At 38.1% G+C, this 22,497-nt stretch overlaps 1 protein-coding gene across 5 annotated transcripts in view; it reads left to right on the top strand.

Moving 5' to 3' along the window:
* Nucleotides 1-1,353: 1,353 nt before the first annotated feature.
* Nucleotides 1,354-22,497, top strand: part of SLC4A7 (solute carrier family 4 member 7) — a 558,274-nt gene continuing 537,130 nt past the window's right edge. For 3 of the 5 annotated variants that reach the window (XM_053714242.1, XM_053714243.1, XM_053714239.1), the window contains exon 1: nucleotides 1,355-1,747. In XM_053714242.1, coding sequence (XP_053570217.1) covers nucleotides 1,700-1,747 — 48 coding nt within the window. In that variant the 5' untranslated portion in view covers nucleotides 1,355-1,699. Of the gene's footprint in view, nucleotides 1,748-22,497 lie in introns of all 5 variants that reach the window. The other 2 variants (XM_053714241.1, XM_053714244.1) reach the window with 2 other exon arrangements.

The following is a 22,497-nucleotide window of genomic DNA, read 5'->3' as shown; positions in this document are numbered from 1 at the left end:
ATGCGCATTTGCTCTATGGAGACGCTACCGGAAGTCAATGCAGGCAGAGCTGGATGTGGATGATCGGGGTAGGGGTATTTATAGAGGTATGTGCACATTTGTTTTTAATGTTTGACAAAGGGGGAAACCCTGAAACGTTATATTAAATATCACTGAGGTGACTTCTTAAGACCTATGAGTGTGGTCTCTGTTTTTGATAAGTATATATATATAGCCCGATTCTCATTGGCTCACCAATGTCTTCAGTTATAAACTAGTAGTGCATTACTTCTCCTTCAACAAATAATACCAAGAGAATCAAACAAATTAGATGATAGATGTAAATTAGAAAGTGGTTTAAAAGTATATTCTCTGTCTGAATCATGAAAAACATTTTTGGGTTTCATGTCCCTTTAAGTGCAATAGACAGGAAGATGAACTGTGCATGCATAATTCATCCACTGGAGCATGAGAAGAAAATTGTGTTTAGTACAGCTTCACATTGGTTGAATCACTCACCACAAGCAAACTCTCTATGCAAAGGATATTCACTGCATACTTTTTTGTTCTTACAGAGCAATTAAAGATCAAAAATGCACTAATAAGTACCAACTGTCTTGGAACTAGAACCTGCAATGTTCGGTTCAGCAGTAGAATGTTTGGTCTCCAGCAATAAATAGAGACTTTGTAACATTCTTTTTGCACTTGTCCATGTTACAATGACATCACTGAGATCTGTCTAACATCTACGGAAATAATCGTTAAAATTCATTTGTGCTTAATTTATGCACAGAAATTAATATATATATTTTTAAGATGCATAACAATTTTCAAATGTACACAAATTGAAGTGATATAAACTGCAAAATTGGTTCAGCTATGCTAAGTTTAATACTGCACTTATATTTAAATTGTCAGTTCCTTGTTTGACCTAAAACTTAACCTGTAGCAGGACTGATTTATTTTCCATATCCCTTTAACTGCGTGGTAACAGCGCTAATCCACCTTACACTAACAAAGAGCAGTCAGACTGAGTGTGAATGGCAGGGGCTTAATGTAGCTGAATATGGGAGAAAGACAAATGCATCTGCTGAGAGCTGATCTGCTGGGGACATAAACATAATATCATTAGGTTATTAGATGCAGTTGCTGCGCTTAGCAGAGAATTTTGTTTAGTAGCAAAATATTTCTAAATCTCTCGGCTCACGTAGTGTCTCATTACAAACATTCTAAACCCCGCCCCGCCTCTTTTACGCAAGACTCCGCCTTCGTCCTCTTAAGGTGGAGTATAGCTTTAGTTAATTATTATATGCATGCAAATAAAAATGCTATATTAAATTGATATCTCCTAAGTCAGTTTTTATTGCCTAGGTGTCTAGAAATAGATTATCAGTCATTACTTTACTCTGTGTTTAGCCAAAGCTGGAGTTCTGGTAAGACGTTTAAGTAAATCCGCCTTATGTGAACAGATAGGAGAAAGACTGTTGGAGAGATAGAGGCGGGGTCTAGAGCTGAATGCTGGTCTATGAGAAAAGAGAGGGATAAGGGATCGAAAAGTACACCGGGGGTGTATGAAAATATTAAGCTTTCATCAGCTCCTATGGTGCAATCAATGAAACTAGTGCTGGAGATCTAGGGTACATACACGTGTTCCTGGGCTGTGTTGTACTATACCATCTTATCGCAACTCATCACTCTAAAAGGGGCACTCATCAGGGCCATGGAAGCAGATCGTGCCGGGGAACAGATGAGACCTCTGCTCTCTACGGTATGTTATGTTTGGGTGATCACTACGTTACATGAGTGATACTATCGTGAGCATTCATGTGCTAGACGGCTTTATAATTGCGCTGATTGTATTAACACCCTCGGCTGACAGAGTTGATTTCATTACGTTGGAGCTCTCTCTGGCACCCAAGGGGTTACCGCAAGTAGTAGCAGCAGACAAAAGACTCACTCTTGTACTTCACCACTACGCATTTGTTCCAATACACCTCAAAAAAGGAATCCAGATTTGCTGAATTTCTTCCTTTTGAGTTTAATAGTTTGCTTCAGCCTTTTTTTGTTATCTTGAAGATGTCATACTTTTTGCAACTTAAAATGTAGCAATGGGTCTGATATTCTCGGTTTACAACTATTTGGTGAGCATATTTTCTGTCATGTAATAATCCATAAAAAGTACCCATGCAGGTGCCACGTGAATGAATGATATATTGCCAAATATGACTTTTCATGTCTTTAAGTTTAACCCTTTATGGAATTGATCTGTTGTGTTGCATTATAAAGTCTCCGGTGTCAACTCACTATGACCACTAAAGTGTTAATGGATTACTGGCAATTTGAAGACTCAATAGTAGGGTCTGTAGCACGTTTTTGGGGTTTCCTTGATGCTAGTGGCTTTCATCATCATCACCATCATCACATATAAGAACAGCTTGTATTTTTTTGTTTAGTGGAAATGACTCACACGGAAGTTACATCCCCCTGTCTGGGTGTTACTAAAAGTAGGGGGTAGAAAAGATTCTCATTCAGTTCAGTCAGTGAAGTCCCTCCTCTGCAAGGATGAGAGCAAGTGTTAAGCCTAGGAGAGAATTTATTTGCTTGGTACAGATAGTGCCCTCACCATATACCAGTAAATGCACTTATGGGTTGTTAATTATCATGTGTTTTATTTATATATATATATATATATATATATATATATATATATATATATATATATATATATATATATCTCATATGATGAAGCATGTGTTTACAAAACAGATACTCATGTAAATAAAGGCAGGTCTCTGTGGCTCTAGGCTAATCATTTTAAAAAGCTGTGCACATTAAAAAGCCTTCATGGTGAATTTTATCTTGGTAATGGTATCAGATCCTGTTGCATGCCCCTGGTTCAGTTCACACGCTTGACTGTCACTCAAGCAGATGTGTACCTGTTGGCTTTTTTGTTTCCTTCATGATCGCAGCCAGACTGCACCAATCTCTAACAATTATTTTTTAAACATATATGATAACCTTTGTAAAAGATTACGATGGTGGTAATGTTGGTTTAAAGGGACAGTAAAGTAAGCGTGCAATTTTTACCAATTTTGATTCTATAATCAAATTTGTTTCAGTCACTGTTTTTTTTTTTTTTTTTTTTTTTTAAGAGTATACCTAGTTAAAGGGACATGAAACCCAAACATTTTCTTTCATGATTCAGATAGAGAATGCAATTTTAAACAACTTTCTAATTTACTTCTATTATCTAATCTGTTTTATTCTCTTGGTATCATTTGTTGAAGGAGCAGCAATGCACTAATGGTTTCTAACTGAACACATGGGTGAGCCAATCACAATTGGTATATATATGCAGCCACCAATCAACGGCTAGAAACAAGGTTCTCTGCTGCTCCTGAACTTGCCTACATAAACCTTTCAGCAAAGGATAACAAGAGAAGGAAGCAAATTAAATAATATAAGTAGATTGGAAAGTTGTTTGAAATTGTATTCTCTATCTGAATCATGAAAGATACATTTTTGTGTTTCATGTCCCTTTAAGGTTAATAGCAGTTATGCACTTCTAGGAGTTAGCTTGTAATTGGTGGCTGCACATATATGCCTCTTGGCATTCGCTCACCAGTTGTGTTCAACTAGCTCCCAGTAGTGCATTGCTGCTGTTCTACAAACAATACCAATAGAACAAGGCATGAATGTTTATAGAAGTGAAGTAGATAGTTTTTTTAAATTGTATACTCTCTCTGAATCATGAAAGTTTCATTCTCACTGTCATAAGTAGTACATTTTGCAGACTCTTAAAGGGTCTCATTTTTATAAGCTACAGGGGCCATGTGCCTGGTCTCGGGGCCCCACTTGCACAGCAGCTAAGCGTGCATTTGACATGAAGCTTCACAGTAGTTTCTAGCTTGTATAATGGGAGCTATAGGGACATGTATCATAGTCAGCATAATTGGGCTCAGGCCGGGTCCGCATATTTTGCTTCCAGGGTCAAAAAATGAAGTCCAAAAGAACACAAGATGATACACATTAAACATATGCATACAAAAAAGGAAATATTTATTGTGAACAAATAAATATACAAAAAGTGAAAGGCCAGCATGGCCAGGCAGCCAAAAAGTAAACTAACGCATTTCGCTTCCTCTAGTGGTGCTTACTCATAAATGAAGTGACACCCCCAAATCTTTGTCTATTACATTCTAAACTCAACCATAATCAGCAGCCTCAAAAAATATAGTTTGGCAGATTGAAATTCCCAAAAGAGCATGTTGGGACCCATATGAGAGCAATTTCCCATTAAAACACTGTAGGCATAACTTGTTCTCTCTATGTACCTTTTTAAAAAGCTGTTTTCTGTGGTCTCAACTAGCCCAAACTATAGAGCTACCTGACCCCTGCAGCCCCAGTATATACTTTGGGCCTATCGTTTGCAATATTCTGTCTCTGTATAAGGTGAAAAATTATTCTGCTATTTTTAGATATAATTAAAGTAAATGTAAATTTTGATGCTAAAGTGCCTGGTTTTCAAAAATTCGATTCAAAACAGGGACACTTTAGGTCATCAAAATTTACATTTCACTCGTTGTGAAAAAATACTTACTTTTTAAACTTGACAGCCGCCGCAGCTTCCCCCGGTCGTCGAAAGCCATTTCTGACGTCAGAAATGATGGATCGGTCATCCTCCAATCATGGCTTCCCCCCCGGGGGAATCATTGTCTGATTCGAAGCCGTTATTGAAAGAAGCCGGATTCCTCATTTTAGACTCAGGAAGAGGCTTTGCGACGGGCGGAGGAAGCTGGAGCAGCTGTCAAGATTAAAAGGTAAGTATTTTTTCACAACACAAGTAAAATGTAAATTTTGATGAATTAAAGTGCCCCTGTTTTTAATCGAATTTTTTAAAACCGGGCACTTTAGCATCAAAATTTACATTTACTTTAAGTAGTTACACTAATATTAGTTACTACTGAGAACAATGTGTATGGGGGATTTAAATAATTTTCTGCTGGAACCTATCATATTCACCTCATAAATATACAGAAACAATGTCTAAAGCAGTGATAGTTAACCGGTAAAACTTTAAATGGACATAAAATCCTAAATTTATTTTATGATTCAGATAGAGTATTCAAGTTTCCAGTTTACTTACATGTATAAAGCTTTCTTTATTCTCTTGGTATCCTTTATTGAAGGAGCAGCAGTGCACTACTGGGAGCATTGGATTAAATTGGGCAAATAGGACCTGGACCGAGGGCCCAGCATCACGGACGGCCCAAAAATGGCACCTCAATAACTCCTGGTGTGCTGCTTAAGGTGGGGCTGACAGTTGCTCTATCAGTAACTAAACAGTTAAGTGTGGGTTTAGTGGGGCCCTGGCCCCAGAGTGGGGGCCTTGTGCCTGGATGTGAGGGGGCCCTAAATAAAAAGAGAGAAGCGCTCAACCTGGGAACGAACAATAGTATAATAGCTTGTTCTATGGCTAGTTACCACCCTAGAAGCAGCCTCTTTTTGCTCAATATGTGCCTTTCACAGAGAAGAACTTTCCTGTATCATATCAGTCTGATCCTGACTTCACAGTACAGTCCAGCCCCGAAATACCAGACAATCCCTCTCTGAACGAGAGAAACAGCAAAACCCCAGACGTACGTTTTGGCCTATTGTGGGCCTCGTCAGTGAGGTGCAGCCATATCCCTCTAGGCACACTGAGCAACGGGTCCACGTCTGGATTCCCGCATCACACTTAGGGAGACTTCCCTAAGTGTCATAATTTGCATAAATAAAAAGAGAGAAGAGCTCAACCTGGGAACGAACAATAGCATAATAGCTTGTTCTATGGCTAGTTACCACCCTAGAAGCAGCCTCTTTTTGCTCAATATGTGCCTTTCACAGAGAAGAACTTTCCTGTATCATATCAGTCTGATCCTGACTTCACAGTACAGTCCAGCACAGAAATACCAGGCAATCCCTCTCTGAACGAGAGAAACAGCAAAACCCCAGACGTACGTTTTGGCCTATTGTGGGCCTTGTCAGTGAGGTGCAGCCATATCCCTCTGTGAGGGGGCCCTGTCAGGGGGGTCTGTCGTTGTGAGGGCCATGGAGTGTGGGGTCTGCCCCTTGACGTTAGGGGTCCTGGAGGTTGGGGGGCCTAATGAGGGCAAGGCAGAGAAGCTACCATGTTCATTTGCATACATTTTAATACATTTGGGTCAGTGTGAGACAGTGGGGATCCTTTCCTAATTTTTGCCTGGGGCCCTGATTGGTCTCAGTCCGCCCCTGACTGGTAGCGAGCTGAACACATCAGTAAGCCGCTGACAAGAGGCACATATGATATATAGAGAAAATGTGCTTAGCTTGGAGTATCAAACAGTACACATACCCTAACTCCTTCTCTATTAGGGAAATAATAATATTAATAAAAGAATGATAGTTAGTGCGCCCAAGGCTAAAGATACTAAAAAGGATTTATTAATATCTGATTGTCAGTGATATATAATATCTAACACAGTATAAATGTCACAATGGAAACAGTTAAAATGGGACGTCTCCCAATATACGAAAAAAACTTATGTAAAATACTTAAATAATCTAAAATATCCTAACGTACAGAAGTGTATTCCAGTTAATAGTAGCCAAAAGATATATGTATATACAGATGGCCAAGATAAAATATCAAGTTAAAATAACAGCGGTTAAAGTGCAGAGTGGTCCGTATTGTAATGGAACATAAATCACTGCCGTTTTGTTCAACAGCCAATAGGCAAAACACAAGTTTGTTCTAGGTAATATTAATGCGTTATTAGATCCTTAGCGGACAAAAGTCAATCGAAACAGTCCAAGGCAATAAGTCAAGCCAAAGGCAAGCAATCATACATGATTTAAAGTTTTTTGCAGGTTACCTCCATGTATGTGATTTTCTTGGTGGGCAGAGTGAACGTGGTGGAATGCCGGCTTTCACTGAGAGTGGTTGGAGGTGAAAGGCCTCTTGTGATGATTGGCTTAGAATGCCCTGTCTCCTTCCTCTGTGATGAATGCTTTTTAGCGTTATAGATGTTTTGATCTTTTCTTATTGCAGTAAGGTCCTCACACGGGTTATTTAGGAAAATAAACATCTGCTCTTAGTGCATAAATGCACGCAGGTATGAAAGTTATTGTACGTTCCAGTTATAAATGAGGCTGCTAGCAGTAATATAGCAGGGAAAGCATAAAAACTTTGTTTTGGGAGCGGTGGAGAAGGAACAGCTAAACGCATGTTCAACCTGCACACCAAGAAAATCACATACATGGAGGTAATCAGCGAGAAGCTGTAAGTCCTGTATGACTTTGGGATTGACTTATTGCCTTACTTTGGACTGTTTTGATTGACTAAGGATCTAGTACCCGCATTAATATCACTTAGAACAGACTTGTGTTTTGCCTGTTGCACAAAACGGCAGTGATTTATGTCCCATTACAATACGGACCACTCTGCACTTTAACCGCTGTTATTTTAACTTGATATTTTACCTTGGCCATCTGTATATACATATATCTTTTGATTATTATTAACTGGAATACACTTCTGTACGTTACGATATTTTAGATTATTTAAGTATTTTACATATTCCTTTTTTTTCGTATATTGGGGGACGTCCCATTTTAACTGTCATTTTCCATTGTGACATTTATACTGTGTTAGATATTATATATCACTGATTATCAGATATTTATAAATCCTTTTTAGTATCTTTAGCGTTGGGCACACTCACTATCATTCTTTTATTAAGAGGCACATATGTATATCCACCAATCAGAAAATAGCTCAAAGTAGTGCATTGCTTATCTAGGTATACTTTTCAACAAAGGATACCAGTACTCTTAAGTATTTGCGCAGCAACCAATCAGCAGCTAGCTCACAGCTTTTGAGCCTACCTAGGTACTGATACCATCACTTAAAATATAGTTTCATGTCCCTTTAAGCCAGTGATAATCAAACTACTTTCCCTCCAAAGTATGTATTTGTCATCCACAATCCTTGAGGTCCTGTAGTGGCATAGATGTCACATTCTGTATTTAGAAAAGTCCAGCTTCGTTCTTCATATGTCCCAAAGGCATTTTCCATTTCCCTCCAAAAAGCCTTATCCTATGTATAACTCCAATAAGGGCTCTTAATTGGCTGAAGGCAACTTCAAGCCCAAGAATACTAGATGTGGATTACAGGTAATCATTCAAAGATTACATGGGACCATATTTCCGCTTGTTGCCCACTACTGTTTTCAGGTGTGCTCGTATCTTTTTCTAGTTATATCATGTCTGCCAAATCATCTATTACACATCAGTGTACATGAGCTGTAGTTTTTGTTCCTATTATAATTACGTGAGCAGATCTGGAAACCTATTAAAGGGACAGTTTACTCTAAATGTTTATCCCATTTAATTTGTGCTCAATGATCCATTTTACCTGCTTGAGTAAATAAAATTGTTTACAAATAACAAATTTACCTTTATTTCAGTTTTTGAAATAGCTGTTTTTGCATGTTGTATCCCAACCTTTACTGAAAGTTTGCACAGAGAAGGGGGTATCCGGAACACGGTCAGGCCATCCGTCCGTGTAGGCAGACAAAATTGAAAACAAAAAGCTGCTATATAGAACCACTTGGAGTGCCGTAGCTAGCCGGCTGATCAGGCCGCAAAAGTACAACAGGGAGAAAAAATGGATGCAGGCACTCAGGTAAAGTTAGAGTAAAACATACCTTTTATTGAGCTATTAAAACATGAGAGGTTCCCAAACAGAGGGCAGGCATAGTAGAGACAGTCTAACGCGTTTCATGCCCCCTAGTGGCGCTTATTCATAGACTAGAGTATAGGGATACACACAGGACATTTATACCCTTAATGATAAGTAAATTAACCCTTGCAGCCCCAAACAGAGCAACAGCAAGAGGAAAATTCTGTAAATAAAAACAATACATTTAAAAACAGAGAAATGGTGAGAGGTATAAGCTAACATATGAATGTTCAAAAGTGGATGTTAAAAAAATGAATAATAAATTAACAAACTACCCTTAATGAAATTATCAGCAGAAAATAACACTATTGCTGTTCCTAAAAATATCAAGAGAGTGACCACTGCAGAAATTTGGTGATAGTAATACAAAAAAGAAGGAATTAGTAAAGCACTTTTTTTACTGTACAACTGTTTTTTCTTTTAGTAATTAGCATTGCCGTTAACAATGACTACTTAATTTTGATAATAAAACCTATTTGTAACCAGTGCAAAACATCATGCTAAACATTATGTGTTGTGAATTGACAGGAGGTCAGCCGCTGCTAAATATGTTAGACAGTAAGTTTGGATAAAAATAGTGCAGCCAGGATGGCAAGAGAACATATATGTATATATGTCAGTCCATTTAATTATCAATAAAGTAGCTGATGTCGAACTCTTTATTCATGTCAAGTGGTGATCTTGTACTTAATTTTAGAATCCAGAATAATTCCTTTTTATCTAAAACCTTAGTTTGGTTTCCGCCTCTTATAGGAATTCTGGCTAGGTCAATCACTTAAACTGAGAGATCAGCTTTGTTGGAAAAATGTATGCTGTTGAAGTGGCTGGCCACAGCTGACTCCTTAACATAATTCTTAGTATCTCTAAGATGCTCCCCTATTCGCTTTCTGAGCTCCCTAGAGGTTTGTCCAATGTATTGGCTTTTGCAAATATTGCAGGTGAGCAAATAAACCACCCACTGAGTCCCACAGTTGGCATAGAATTGTATGTCAAAAGTTTGATTAGTGGTACTGGACATGAAAGTGTTGCCTCTTAGTATCAACACACAGGTATTACAATTTCGACTGCCACATCTGTAATTTCCTGTGTGTCTTAACCAAGAAGGGGCTTGAGAACAAGAGTGCTGGTTAATCATGCTAGGAGACAGCGTCTGAGCCAATGTTCTTGGCTTTTTTGGCACAAACCTACAATTTTTAATCAGAGGTCTGAGTATCTCATCACCAGATAAAAGATGTAGGTGTTTTTTCAATATTTTAACAATTTGATCATATTGTGAAGTGAACTCAGTGGTGAATACTATTGACTCATGGGCACTGTTCTCATTATGTGCTGTTGGCATTCTCTTTACTAAATTTACATCAGATCTCTTAATTTGTTCACGGCACTTGGATAGGGAACTTCTGCTATACCCTCTATTGACTAACCTATTTTCCAAATCTTTTGCTTGTTGGTCATAAGTGTCATCCGATTTGGTATTTCTCCTAAGGCGGATAAACTGCCCTTTTGGAATAGCTTGGATGAGATGCCTAGGGTGTTTGGGAACCTCTTGTGTTTTAATAACTCAATAAAAGGTATGTTTAACTTTACCTGAGTGCCTGCATCCATTTTTTCTCCCTGTTATACTGAAAGCTTCTATACTTAAAGGATTACTTAACCCACGTTTTTTCTTTCATGATTCAGATAGATCATGCAATTTTAAGCAACTTTCTAATTGACTCCTATATATTATCACTTTTTCTTCCTTCTCTTGCTACCGTTGTTTGAAAAGCAGGAATGTAAAGCTTAGGAGCCAGCCCATTAAATAAAAAAAAATTGGGTTTAGTCTCTTTAAGAATAGGCTATAAAAAATCCTTTATAAACATAGCCAGGTGAAGAAATTACACTAGCAGTGGGAGGTAGATGAGATAAGCAATACAATGTTAATTTCCAAATGTTCTCTCTAGGTATTGGGAGTTGGTATACACACAGAGATAAGATAAGGAAGCATTTGTTTGTACAGGAAGTGATAACATAAGGAGATTTGATTTCCCTTCAAGCTCAACCCATTTTGATGGGTTGTGATGTCAAAGGACAAAAATAGCTATTTTATATACAAAATTTAAACCTAAAGAAGTAATTTCTCATTTATTTTATATTCTGCTGCTGGTATAACAAGTCATTGAAAACACATTAAGGGAAAACAATTTTATAGTATACTGTCCCTTTAAGTAGCAATGTAAAACAATAATACACAATGGCTTTAACACCTTCATGCCATGTGGCAAATGCTTAGATCAGAACAAAGTTCCAATGTAAACACTTGCTGCAAAATTGAAATCACGCGGCCGTCAATGCGATTACTTGATTTTAAGGGATCGGCTCTTGGTGGACTTCCTATGCTGCTAGTCACACCTCCCAGTCTAGTTGTTCATTAACCCCTTAAGGACCAGGCCATTTTTCAATTTCTTACCCTTAAAGTGATGGTAAACCCTAGCGTTTGGGAAACGCTAGGATTTACAATCGTAACAAATAAAGGGGACGTTCATTCATGAAGTATAAAATACTTCATTCTGAAAGCCCTTTTATTTGTTAGCAGCGTTTGCTGCGCTGAGCTGCTAATGGCAGCCCACGGCAGAACGCTATTTGGCTGAGAGGTGTATTTGATCAGGTTGATTTCCAGCGATGTCTGTCCGCTTCCTCAGAGCAGACGGACAGGTTATGAAGCAGTGGTCTTTAGACTGCTGCTTCATAACTTGTGTTTCTTAGCAGCGTTTGCTGCGCCGAGCTGCTAAAGGTAGCCCATGGCAGAACGCTATTTGGCTGAGAGGTGACGTTTCCACCTCTTAGCCAATAGCCGTGCGGGAAATACAGCTTGGCACCAGGTTTTGTGGCGCCTAGCTGTATTTGATCAGGTTGATTTCCAGCGATGTCTGTCCGCTTCCTCAGAGCAGACGGACAGGTTTTGAAGCAGTGGTCTTTAGACTGCTGCTTCATAACTTGTGTTTCTGGCGAGCCTAAAGGCTCGCCAGAAACACAAGACATCAAGCTCCATTCGGAGCTTGATAATTCGGCCCCAAAGTATTGATCTAGCGGTTCCCAACCTGGGGTACGTGTACCCCTGGGGGTACTTGGCAGGCCGGTTGGGGGTACGCAAAAATATTGTTGGTAATGGCGGAAGATGCGGGGGGAGGGTCAGGGGGGCACTAATGAAGCACAGTTCCACTAATAAGCATCGTGGAACTGTGGAAGGAAGGAGCATTTAGCCGGAAAGTGACAAATGAAGTCCTGGCCTGGCCTGGCATATAGGCAGATGGGAGCCCCTGCACCTGAAATATGTGGACCGGGTGTGGATGACTCCGGTCCACATATTAATGATCACCCTGTGTCACCAGACAGCTTAGCCTCCTGCTCCACCCACCTCTGTCCCATGCACACAATATTGACTGCAAGTGCTCAAATAGAAGCGGCACTGCAGCAGCATAGCTACAAGGACACGTGTGATAGAGCCATTGAGATTGCGAGTCACACAGGCGAGGCAGGTCTAAGTCAGTGCTGGTAAGTAAAGTACTACTTCTAGTGCTTGCTTGATTCAGATTGCTTCACTTCCAACTAAAAACGTTCATAGTGGCTGGGTGGTTTAATATCGATCTGATCTCACAAATTTAAATATTTATTTTTATGATCATTACACTTTGACTCCCCCCCAGGGCCTTGTTTAGGAGCAACCAGGCAGCTGCCAGGGGCACCAGCCACACAACAGGACTCATGAGAATAAGATCTGAGCTTTAATCCTGTTGATACACGTACAGTCGTATGCAATTCAGGTATAGCTTACCTCCCCTATAAAAAAGTGCTTCCTTTATTTTGAGGGATGGGTGGGGGTAATGAAGAGAGGGGGTACTCATAAATGAAAAGCCTCATCAAGGGGTACAGGAGAGAAAAAGGTTGGGAACCGCTGCTAGGCCCATTTTGGTATATTTCATGCCACCATTTTACCGCCAAATAAGTAAAAAAAAATCATTCACTTTTTCACTAACTTTTTCAAAAACTTTTTTTCACAGTTTCTTACTGAAATTATTTACAAACAGCTTGTGCTATTATGGCAAAAATGGTTGTAAATGCTTCTCTGGGATCCCCTTTATTCAGAAATAGCAGACATTTATGGCTTTGGCATTACTTTTTGGTAATTAGAAGGCCCCTAAATGCCGCTGTGCACCACACTTTGTATTATGCCCAGCAGTGAAGGGGTTAATTAGGGAGCTTGTAGGGTTAATTTTAGCTTTAGTGTAGTAGACAACCAAAAGTTCTGATCTAGGCCCATTTTTTTTTTTTTATGCCACCAAATGCGATCAAATTAAAAAAAAAATCGTTCACTTTTTCACAAACTTTAGGTTTCTCACTGAAATTATTTACAAACAGCTTGTGCAATTATGCCAAAAATGGTTGTAAATGCTTCTCTAGGATCCCCTTTGTTCAGAAATAGCAGACATATAGGGCTTTGACATTGATTTTTGGTAAATAGAAGGCCACTAATTGCCGCTGAGCACCACACTTGTATTATGTCCAGCAGTAAAGGGGTTAATTATGTAACTTGTAGGGTTAACTTTAGCTTTAGTGTAGGGATCAGCCTACCACCTGACACATCCCACCCCCTGATCCCTCCCCCACCTCACAATTGTCACCGCCATCTTAAGTCCTGGCAGAAAATCTGCCAGTATAAAAATAAAGGTGTTTTTTATTTTTTTATACATTTTATATTAAGTGTAGGATCCCCCATTACCCCCTAACCTGCCTGATTTCCCCCCCCCCTCAAACGGCTCTCTAAGCCTCCCCCCTCGACCTATTGGTCGCCATCTTAGGTACTAGCAGCAGTCCCCCTCCCGGATCCCTTTCCAAAAATATTTTCCCTTTCCTCTCTCCCTCCTTCGGCAGATTGTACCGTTTGAGATTGCGTGCTCCCGAGCCCCGCCTCAGTGCACAATCACGGACTGGATCGGGAAGATGCACCGGCGATGGGCCTCCCACCCACCAACGATCGGCACCACCGACCACAGAGTGGCCCTCTCTGCATCGGTAACTCTGCAAATCAATTTCTGCAGTGCCCCACTCGTGGGGCATGCAGAAATAGCGCAATCTCGCAAATTTTGAGCGAGATCGCGGCAGAGAGAAGCCCAGGACTGCAGCAACGTACAGGGTATGTCGCTGGTCCTTAAAGTGAATGTCAATTTTACAACAGCTGAAGCCTTCTAATACTTCTTGTACACATATGTATTCAAACCGCTAAGTTTATTTTTTGAAAAAAAATACCCTTTATTATATAATTTAAACACTAACTTTATTTCGATCTGACTGCTCCCAGCAGGCACTTCCGTCTTCTTCACAGGGTGACGTATAGAGCGGTCCCACCCGCTCTATACGTATGTCTGAAGCGTGCACCCATGGAGCTCTTTATCTGCGCATGCGGTAAAATCTGATATACTTACACCGCAACTTAAATATAAAATATTAAATATATGCCCATTTCAATATTCTCAAACGTAATATACAGTGTCATTAGAAGACTGATTCTTACTTGCAGGCGATCATTGTTTAATCCTCAATTTCCAAATGTGTGCAATAGAGCATGCGCGTTGCGTGACCGCACATCCCTTCTGAATCTGGAGATTATGTTCTAATGCATGTGCAGAAGAAGCGCATGACGTTTTAAAAAAAAGGGGTTGGTTCCCCCGGGGGGGAGGGGGGGAAACAGGATTGGCAATAGTTATTGTCAATCATTCTCAAGGAGAGGGACAAATATGGCGGGTGGAGGAAGCGTGGTACGAAAATGAATAGAAAAAGGTATTTAACTATTATAATTACAAAAAGGAAAACCGATGAATTAAAGTCCCCCTAATTTGTATTGCTTAAGAATATGGTGTTAACGGCTATAGTTGACTTTACATTCACTTTAAGGACATAACGACCAGCGTCATACAGGGGTTAAATAAAATGAGGAGGCTGCAGTACACCATATAAGGTAGAGTAGAACGTTCTATGCCGCCCTAACGGTTTTAAAGCGCTGTTAGGATAGCATGGAAGGTCTTAACAGTGTGAAGGGGTTAAACCTAACTTGCATCTAGACCATAAAGTGTTTATTTGCTGAATACAGTCTAGATTAGCACTTGAAAAATCCCAAGAGCCAGGATGCCATAACTCCTAATGTGTTAATTCTGCCTTCTCCAACATTTTGGAGTATTCTGTATATACATTTATTTGCCTCTCATGAATATTTTCATTGGCTCCTAAATTTCATATAATTTTGTTAATCCCTGATCTATGGCCAGCACCTTAATTTGCATTGTCAATTGTACCACACCCTTGTTCATGGCCCCTTACAGACAATCCACCCTTTCCTGATCACTCATCACCTGCACATCCTCTGTTTCGCCCCAGACTTAGTTCCCGGTGACACACTGTGCAGTCACTTGCAGAATACTAGTTGAGATTCACTGTTAAAGAGTTCTCATTTCTCAATGCAACAAATTAGTTGTATTTCTGTTTGTGGACCATATGGTTTTAATTTGTAATTTAAGTTCTACTGTTTATGATTGGCCCTGTAAAGTAGTATACCCCTAGTTATTTTATAGCCATATGTTTAGTATATGTGGGGCTTTCACATTTTAAATCTCTTGTTTCTATTTTAATCTTGAAAGTACATAACTGTTGTCTTGTATCTTTTGATTAAATATGTGTTTTCACAGATATTGTGCTAATCTAATACCCCAAGTAATAAGGGAAGTGGATCCTACAGTTATATTCTTTATACTCAAAACAGGGCTTAAAGCGATAAAAAGGTCAAAAATGAAATGTGCATTGGTGCTTTTCAATTTGAAATATAAGTTTTTTTTTTGCTATATGCTTTCATTACCAAAAATGCTTCTTGTAAAAGTTATTAGCTTGTTATATCATTGTAGCACTGCATGTGTGCAGTTCCCTAAGTGTGCTAGTTCCGAACCAAACTAATACATGAATTGCCTGACTCACTGCAACTACAACCGATGTAACAAGCTACCCCAACCTTATGTCTCTGCACCCTAAACCTATAGACTGTGAGCTCTCCGGAGCAGGGCCCTCTTCCTCCTGTACTAGATTTGTTTAGTTTTGTTATGTTTTGTATTTTATCACTAATCCTTGTCATTGTATACCCCTATCACTGTACCCAGCACTATGGAATTTGGCGGCGCTATACAAATAAATAATAATTACTGGTTTTCAGGGGCATACGCACATATCCTGTGAGGGCCTGTGCACCAGTATTCAGACACCGCACCTTCTCAGGGTGTCATTAGTGGTGTGCATGACACAAATTATATTATTAAAAGGAATACACACCATTGTCGGCACTCTGAGCAGACGTTTTAAATAATTGGTGCACGGGCCCTCACAGAATATGTGCGTATGGTGCTTAAAGACAGTAATAAGCATTTTTGATAATTGTAAAAAGTAAAATGCAAACATGCTTATATTTCAAATGTAAAATGCACCAATGCATATTTCATTGTTTAACTTTCTATCCCTTAAACAATAAAAAAAAAATCTAGACCTTGATCCCATACTTGGCGAAGTGCTCAAAAAAACAGTTTTGTGCACAGAATGGATATATTTTACTCAATTTTCAGCTCACCATACATAGGCAGGCGCAGCAACCATTGCACACAGTAAAAAAGCAGCACAAGTCCTGGGAAGGCTTAATAAACACCTAACGCATGTGCACTCATATACATTTGAGCTGCACATATCAAACAGTTAAACCTTCCCTGGCCACTTAAATAATCAAAGCAGTATCCACCCTCTGCAAGTGTTTCAAACCAATCACAAACAGCACAACCTCTCACCTGCAGCCTTAAAACACCTGACAAACAATGCACACCCTGATTACCCTCCCCATGGGGTGCAAACCTCGTGCTCTATAAGCGATTTATCGACGATATATTTTTTATTTGGAAAGGTGATGTTGAATTACTGCACCTGTTCCTGGAGGACATTAACTCCAACAATTGGGGAATAAAATTCACTCACAAATACAGCAAAGAACACATACATTTTCTAGATGTCCAAATAAAGATCAATAATATTACCATCACTACTGAAACATATTTCAAACCTACTGATACCAACAGTTACTTACATCCAGATAGTTGCCACTTTAACAAATGGATCAATAACATACCTAAAGGTCAATTTTACAGAATAAAGAAAAATTGCTCAGAAAATGAAACTTTCATTACACAAGCTAATACATTAGAAAAGAAATTTCAGGACAAAGGATATGGAGATAATATAATCAAAGAGGCAAAAGCACAAGCAATAAGAAAATATAGAACTGAACTATTAACATATAAGAAGAAGGATGCTAATAAAGATACAAATAATAAAATATCATTTATAACAGAATACAATGAAGACCATAAAATTATAAAGAAGATCTTAGACAAACACTGGCACATTATTAAAAAAGATCCAATTCTGTCAGATATTATTATAGACCAACACCCTACTATAATATATAGAAAAACAAAAAATCTAAAGAGCATACTAGCACCTAGCCAATTCAATAAAAATACTACATCAAAACAACAAGATTTACTAGGGAAAAATCTTCATGGTTTCTATCCTTGCAATAGCTGTAAAGCTTGTAAATTTGGTAAAAAAGATAAAGAAGTAACATCATCTAATAACAATTATAAGCATCTGATAAAAGAGACAATCAGATGCTCAGATATTAATGTAATCTATCTAATACAGTGCCAATGCAAATTACAATATTTAGGACAAACCAGTAGACCTCTACATGATAGAATAAGAGAACATCTCTCAAATATTAGACGTGGTAACTGTAAGCATTTACTATCAAAACACTTTACAGAAATACATCATAAAAAACCAACAGGTTTCAAATATTGGGGTATCAAAAAAGTATTCAATAATAGAGGAGGAGATATAGGAAACACTTTATTATTAAAAGAAGCAGAACTAATATTCAAATTTAATACATTGACACCTAAAGGTCTCAATGCAGAACTTAATTTAAACCCCTTTATATAAAATATCAAATAAAAACTCATCTTCCAGCATATCCCAAAGTATTATCTAGTAATTTCATTGTTGTTTTTAGTACTCTATCAAACTATAGATCTATCGAATTATAGATATATCCCCATCTATCCATGTCGTAATATTTAAAGGGACAGTAAAGCCAAAACTAAACTTTCATGACTCAGATAGGGCATGCAATTTTAAACAACTTTCCTATTTACTTTTATCATCAAATTTGCTTTGTTCCCTTGGTGGTATTTTTGAAAAGCTAAACCTAGCTAGGCTCAAACTGATTTCTAAACAGTTGAAAACCGCCTCCAAGCTCAGAGCATTTTGAAAGTTTTTCACAGTTAGACTATGCTAGTTCACATGTTTCATATAGATAACATTGTGCTCACTCCCGTGAAGTTATTTAGGAGTCTTCACTGATTGACTACACTGCATGTCTGTCAAAGGCACTTAGATAAGGAGGCTGTCTGCAAAGGCTTAGATACAAGGTAATCACAGAGGTAAAAAGTATATTAATATAACTGTGTTGCTTATGCAAAAACGGGGAATGGGTAATAAAGGGATTATCTATCTTTTTAAATAAGAACATTTTTAGTGTAGACTGTCCCTTTAAGATCCCCAACCAATGTTATCTTTACACATTAGAAGATAATGTCTCTTCACAATTATTTGGTTTCCTCATCGAATATAGAATCATTACCTTAATCATTTCCCATAACGTCTTATTCCTCTTATTCCTTTAATTTTGCCTAACCTTGCATCATATATTTCAAAGTGTCCTATATGTCTCATATATGTTCCAATTTGTGTGACATTATCCACATTTTGGATTAACATCAATTACATAGTTCTAATAACGTTCGAGTGTAACATTGTCACTGTTGTTTTAAGTGCACATAATGTGCTATTGTTTTTATTTTATATTTTTTATTTTATATTATAACTGGTTTAATAAAGGCATAGACAAGTAAGCGATAATATCTTCTGATATATGACACTATGGGAGGAGTTTTTTAACGCCCAGAATACTAGAAATAGAGCCACAGATCTCACACAATAATAGGAAGTCTTGATAAAGGCGCATATCCAGCGCTGAAACGCGTAGATTTTGACAATCCAGTGTGACCGAATTTGGCTCCAGCAAGCAAACCAGACAGGATCGCTATCGCACCACTCCCCCCAACGACCCGGCTATCCGATTGGACCTCCGAGGACCACGTGACTACTCAACGTAGACGTCAGGGTAGGAAGGATTGACCGGGCAATTTGAAGGTGAGACGCTCACATACTACCACAGCTACACGGCAAAACGCCGAACTGAGACATATCCCGAGTTAATTGCAATCCTTCCCATAACCCACGCTAGTACAAGAGGAGGTAAGGGATATCGGTAGTCCGGTAGGGGTGAGCACCATAAGAATTCCATATTACTGCTTTCCAATAACGGGACATTACAAGCTACACAAGCTATCCTAACAGGAAACAGCTCTTTGGAGCTTTTTGGATCTTTTACAAATAGTTGTGGCCACAACTTTTAACCTATAACTTTTATATTTTACGCTGAACTATAATCATCGTATCTTTTTAAGGACAAATTTTGTCTTAAAGTGTCTATTGACCAATGCCAGTACTTTTGTCTATGCTGATAAATCAGTTTCACCGACACCATTTTTTCACAATTTAGTGAACCAGTTGTTGTATTCCAATGCAATGATATGACCATTTTATTTGTTATTATTTGTTTTTATTTACTTATATAAACTGATTAATAAGTCAATTGTACATTTGTTTTGTTTTAATTAAGAAGCACATATTGTTGGTTTTATTAAGAAGCACATATCGATACTATCACCGTATTTATTGCACATATAGCACTTCAAGCATTGTTTCTTGCAACACATTGCAACATATTGTAGCACTATTTATAACAATCATTGCACACACACATATACCTTATATAAGGATTCACATCTAACATTCTCCCACCTTATAATCATAAGCTACCACGGGTAGAATATATAAATTAATAGAAATATCCCAATCGTATGCTATCAATATATTATATGTTCCTACACTATTTAGTCTAAATAAATATTAGTCATACATAAGAGATAAGTCCCACTCACAGCTCTGAATTTGAGCGCACCCCTCCCCCCACTTGTTTTACACCCTGATTACCCACCATGTTTCCCTTGCAGTCGATTTGCGTGACGGTTTATTAATTTCTTTTGGTTTCGATTTTTACGTATGAATTCAACATAAAAAAAACCCTACTCTTTATTTTGAACTTACGCGTGCAGTATACTGGCGTAAATTACTGGCGACGCCAGAAATGTGTAGTTGCACATATTTCTGAACCTCGCTAGTTTGGCCTACTTACGCCAGTATATCATATGGTGACGTGTTATGTGATTCACCCGATGTGCGAGGTGAACTTACGGGCGATGTGGGTTTCAGCAGTTGGGCTGAAAATTACGCAACATGTGATCACACCCCAGATGTGTAAATTATTCATTTGAGGACTATAGAGACACAGGAAATCAGAGTTAAAAACCTGCTGTTTGCTATGCTGGCAACTATTTCGCCCCTTCATTTCCCCTAATATAAATTAAACACTGGTTTACGCACAGCAATAGTTCCCATCAGAACTTACATTCCTATGATATTGATCCCAATGTAGTGCATACTGTGTCTGTATATGTATGTCTATCTATCTATCTATCTATCTATCTATCTATCTATCTATCTATCTATCTATCTATCTATCTATCTATCTATCTGTGTGTGCATTTTTAGTACTGAATCACAAGTAGCTACTTTCTGATATTCTGTCAACACATTTTTACAGTTCTGAACATTCCACTGTTCATATTTTTTGACAATTGTATTAGCTTTGGGCAAATTCTGCTAGCTGAAATGTTTACTGCCTTCTTAAAATATAGGATACAAAAGAAATACAAGGCTCTATATTGCAAGAGCAGTTTGCTGTTGACTGTTTGCTAATGCCTTATTTTTGCAGTGGCATCTCATTGTGTACAAGTTGCATATATGTAATATTATTTTTTTAGTTTCTGTTGTATGATAATTTAAGTTTACTAGGATGGGTGTGCTAATTAAATGATAGTCATTATATGTGAGCTATGGAAAGAAAATGTATAATAAACTAGGGTGATGTTTTAGTCCTAAAATAAGCAGATCACCAAAGTTAAGACGGATCATTAGAAGGTGAATTGGGATTATGGTGTTTGCTGGATATTTTTGGCTGCCGTTTGTGAGATTATGACTTGTGTAAAATGCATTAAAAGGATTACCAAATTGCCTTTTGAGTGACATTTTGATTTGTGTTTTCAGGTATTACATAAAGTAACATTTCTCAACAAGTGGCCCATTCTGCAATGCTATTTTCCGAATTACTGGAGCTATATAAATAACAGGGACTTGAATAAATGCAAAATAGAATGACATTTTGACGTAATGTGTGTTGCATTACACTGATATCATCACTTTAAATATGGTTTCGGTCCACAAAACTTTTTGAAAGGTCCTTGACAGTCAGAAAATATTATCAAATAAGGGTGGATTTTTTTTTTTAGGTTCCTCAGAAGAGCGATCTACATAGATATACGTCAGGGTTTATATATTTAGCAGCCAGGCAGACTATTGAGGAACCAGTCATACATTTTAGAAGCCTCTATTGAACTTTGGCTGTGGAAATTTGTAAAACCCCTGATATACATTGTGCTTTTCAAAACAAAAAATAGAAATTATCCTGGATGTAAATTTTTTTAGAAGACTGGTTCTGATTTCTCTTCCTCTTTTGTAAACCATAAAGTTAAACAGTTTTTATTTAATTGTTACTACTCCCATAAAATTGTTGGAGCAGTGTATTTTCTTCTAAACACTTGTCATCAAAATGTTGTTAATTAAAACATATGTGCTAAAACATTTGCGCTTAATCTGTCTCAGGTGCAGCCTTGCTTATTGGATTTTCAGATAGAAATATTAAATGTGCAAGAAGCAACTGCTTCATAAGCGGTATCGTGTCCAGCCATGATTTATTGGGGAAGCACTGCACAGACGTGTTTTGGGGCCGGTATTGAGACAGGAGGGCCAGGACCGGCATTATGTGGGCGGCTTTGGTCAGTTAGATTTTGTTTTTTCAGTATACCAAGGCCTTTTTTTTTCCCCCCTTTACTTTACTGATTTACAGTTTGGTTTCATCCTGATAACAAACTGCATTAAAAGGATAGAAAGGTCAAAATAGAAATGTGCTTTTCAGTTATAAATAAAAGCATTTTTGCAATATTTATTTCCATTAGCAAAAATGCTTCTATTAAATGCTGTTACTGTTTTTTAGTGGCATACACACACATGCTCTGAGTGCCCTGTGCCCTAATATTTCAAACACCATATCTTCTTAAAGAGTCAGTAGTGAATAGTATGACTCATATTAAGTCTCTGCTGACATAAAGAGGATGGGGTGTTTGAATGCTGGTGCACGGCTATCACAGCATACATGTATATGCCTCTGAAAAACAGTATTAAAGGGACAGTATCTAGTTAAAATTGAAACTTTCAGGATTTAGATAGGGCATGCAATTTTAAACACCCTTCCAATTTGCTTTGCTCTCTTTCTCTTAGTGGAAAGCTAAACCTAGGTAGACTCATGCTAGTTTCTAAGCCGTTGATCTGCC

Source organism: Bombina bombina, chromosome 5 (assembly GCF_027579735.1).
Source record: "Bombina bombina isolate aBomBom1 chromosome 5, aBomBom1.pri, whole genome shotgun sequence".
NCBI classification, from domain to species: Eukaryota; Metazoa; Chordata; class Amphibia; order Anura; family Bombinatoridae; genus Bombina; species Bombina bombina.
The sequence above is the reverse complement of the archived record's forward strand: the minus strand, read 5'-3'. Positions and strand labels throughout refer to the sequence as shown.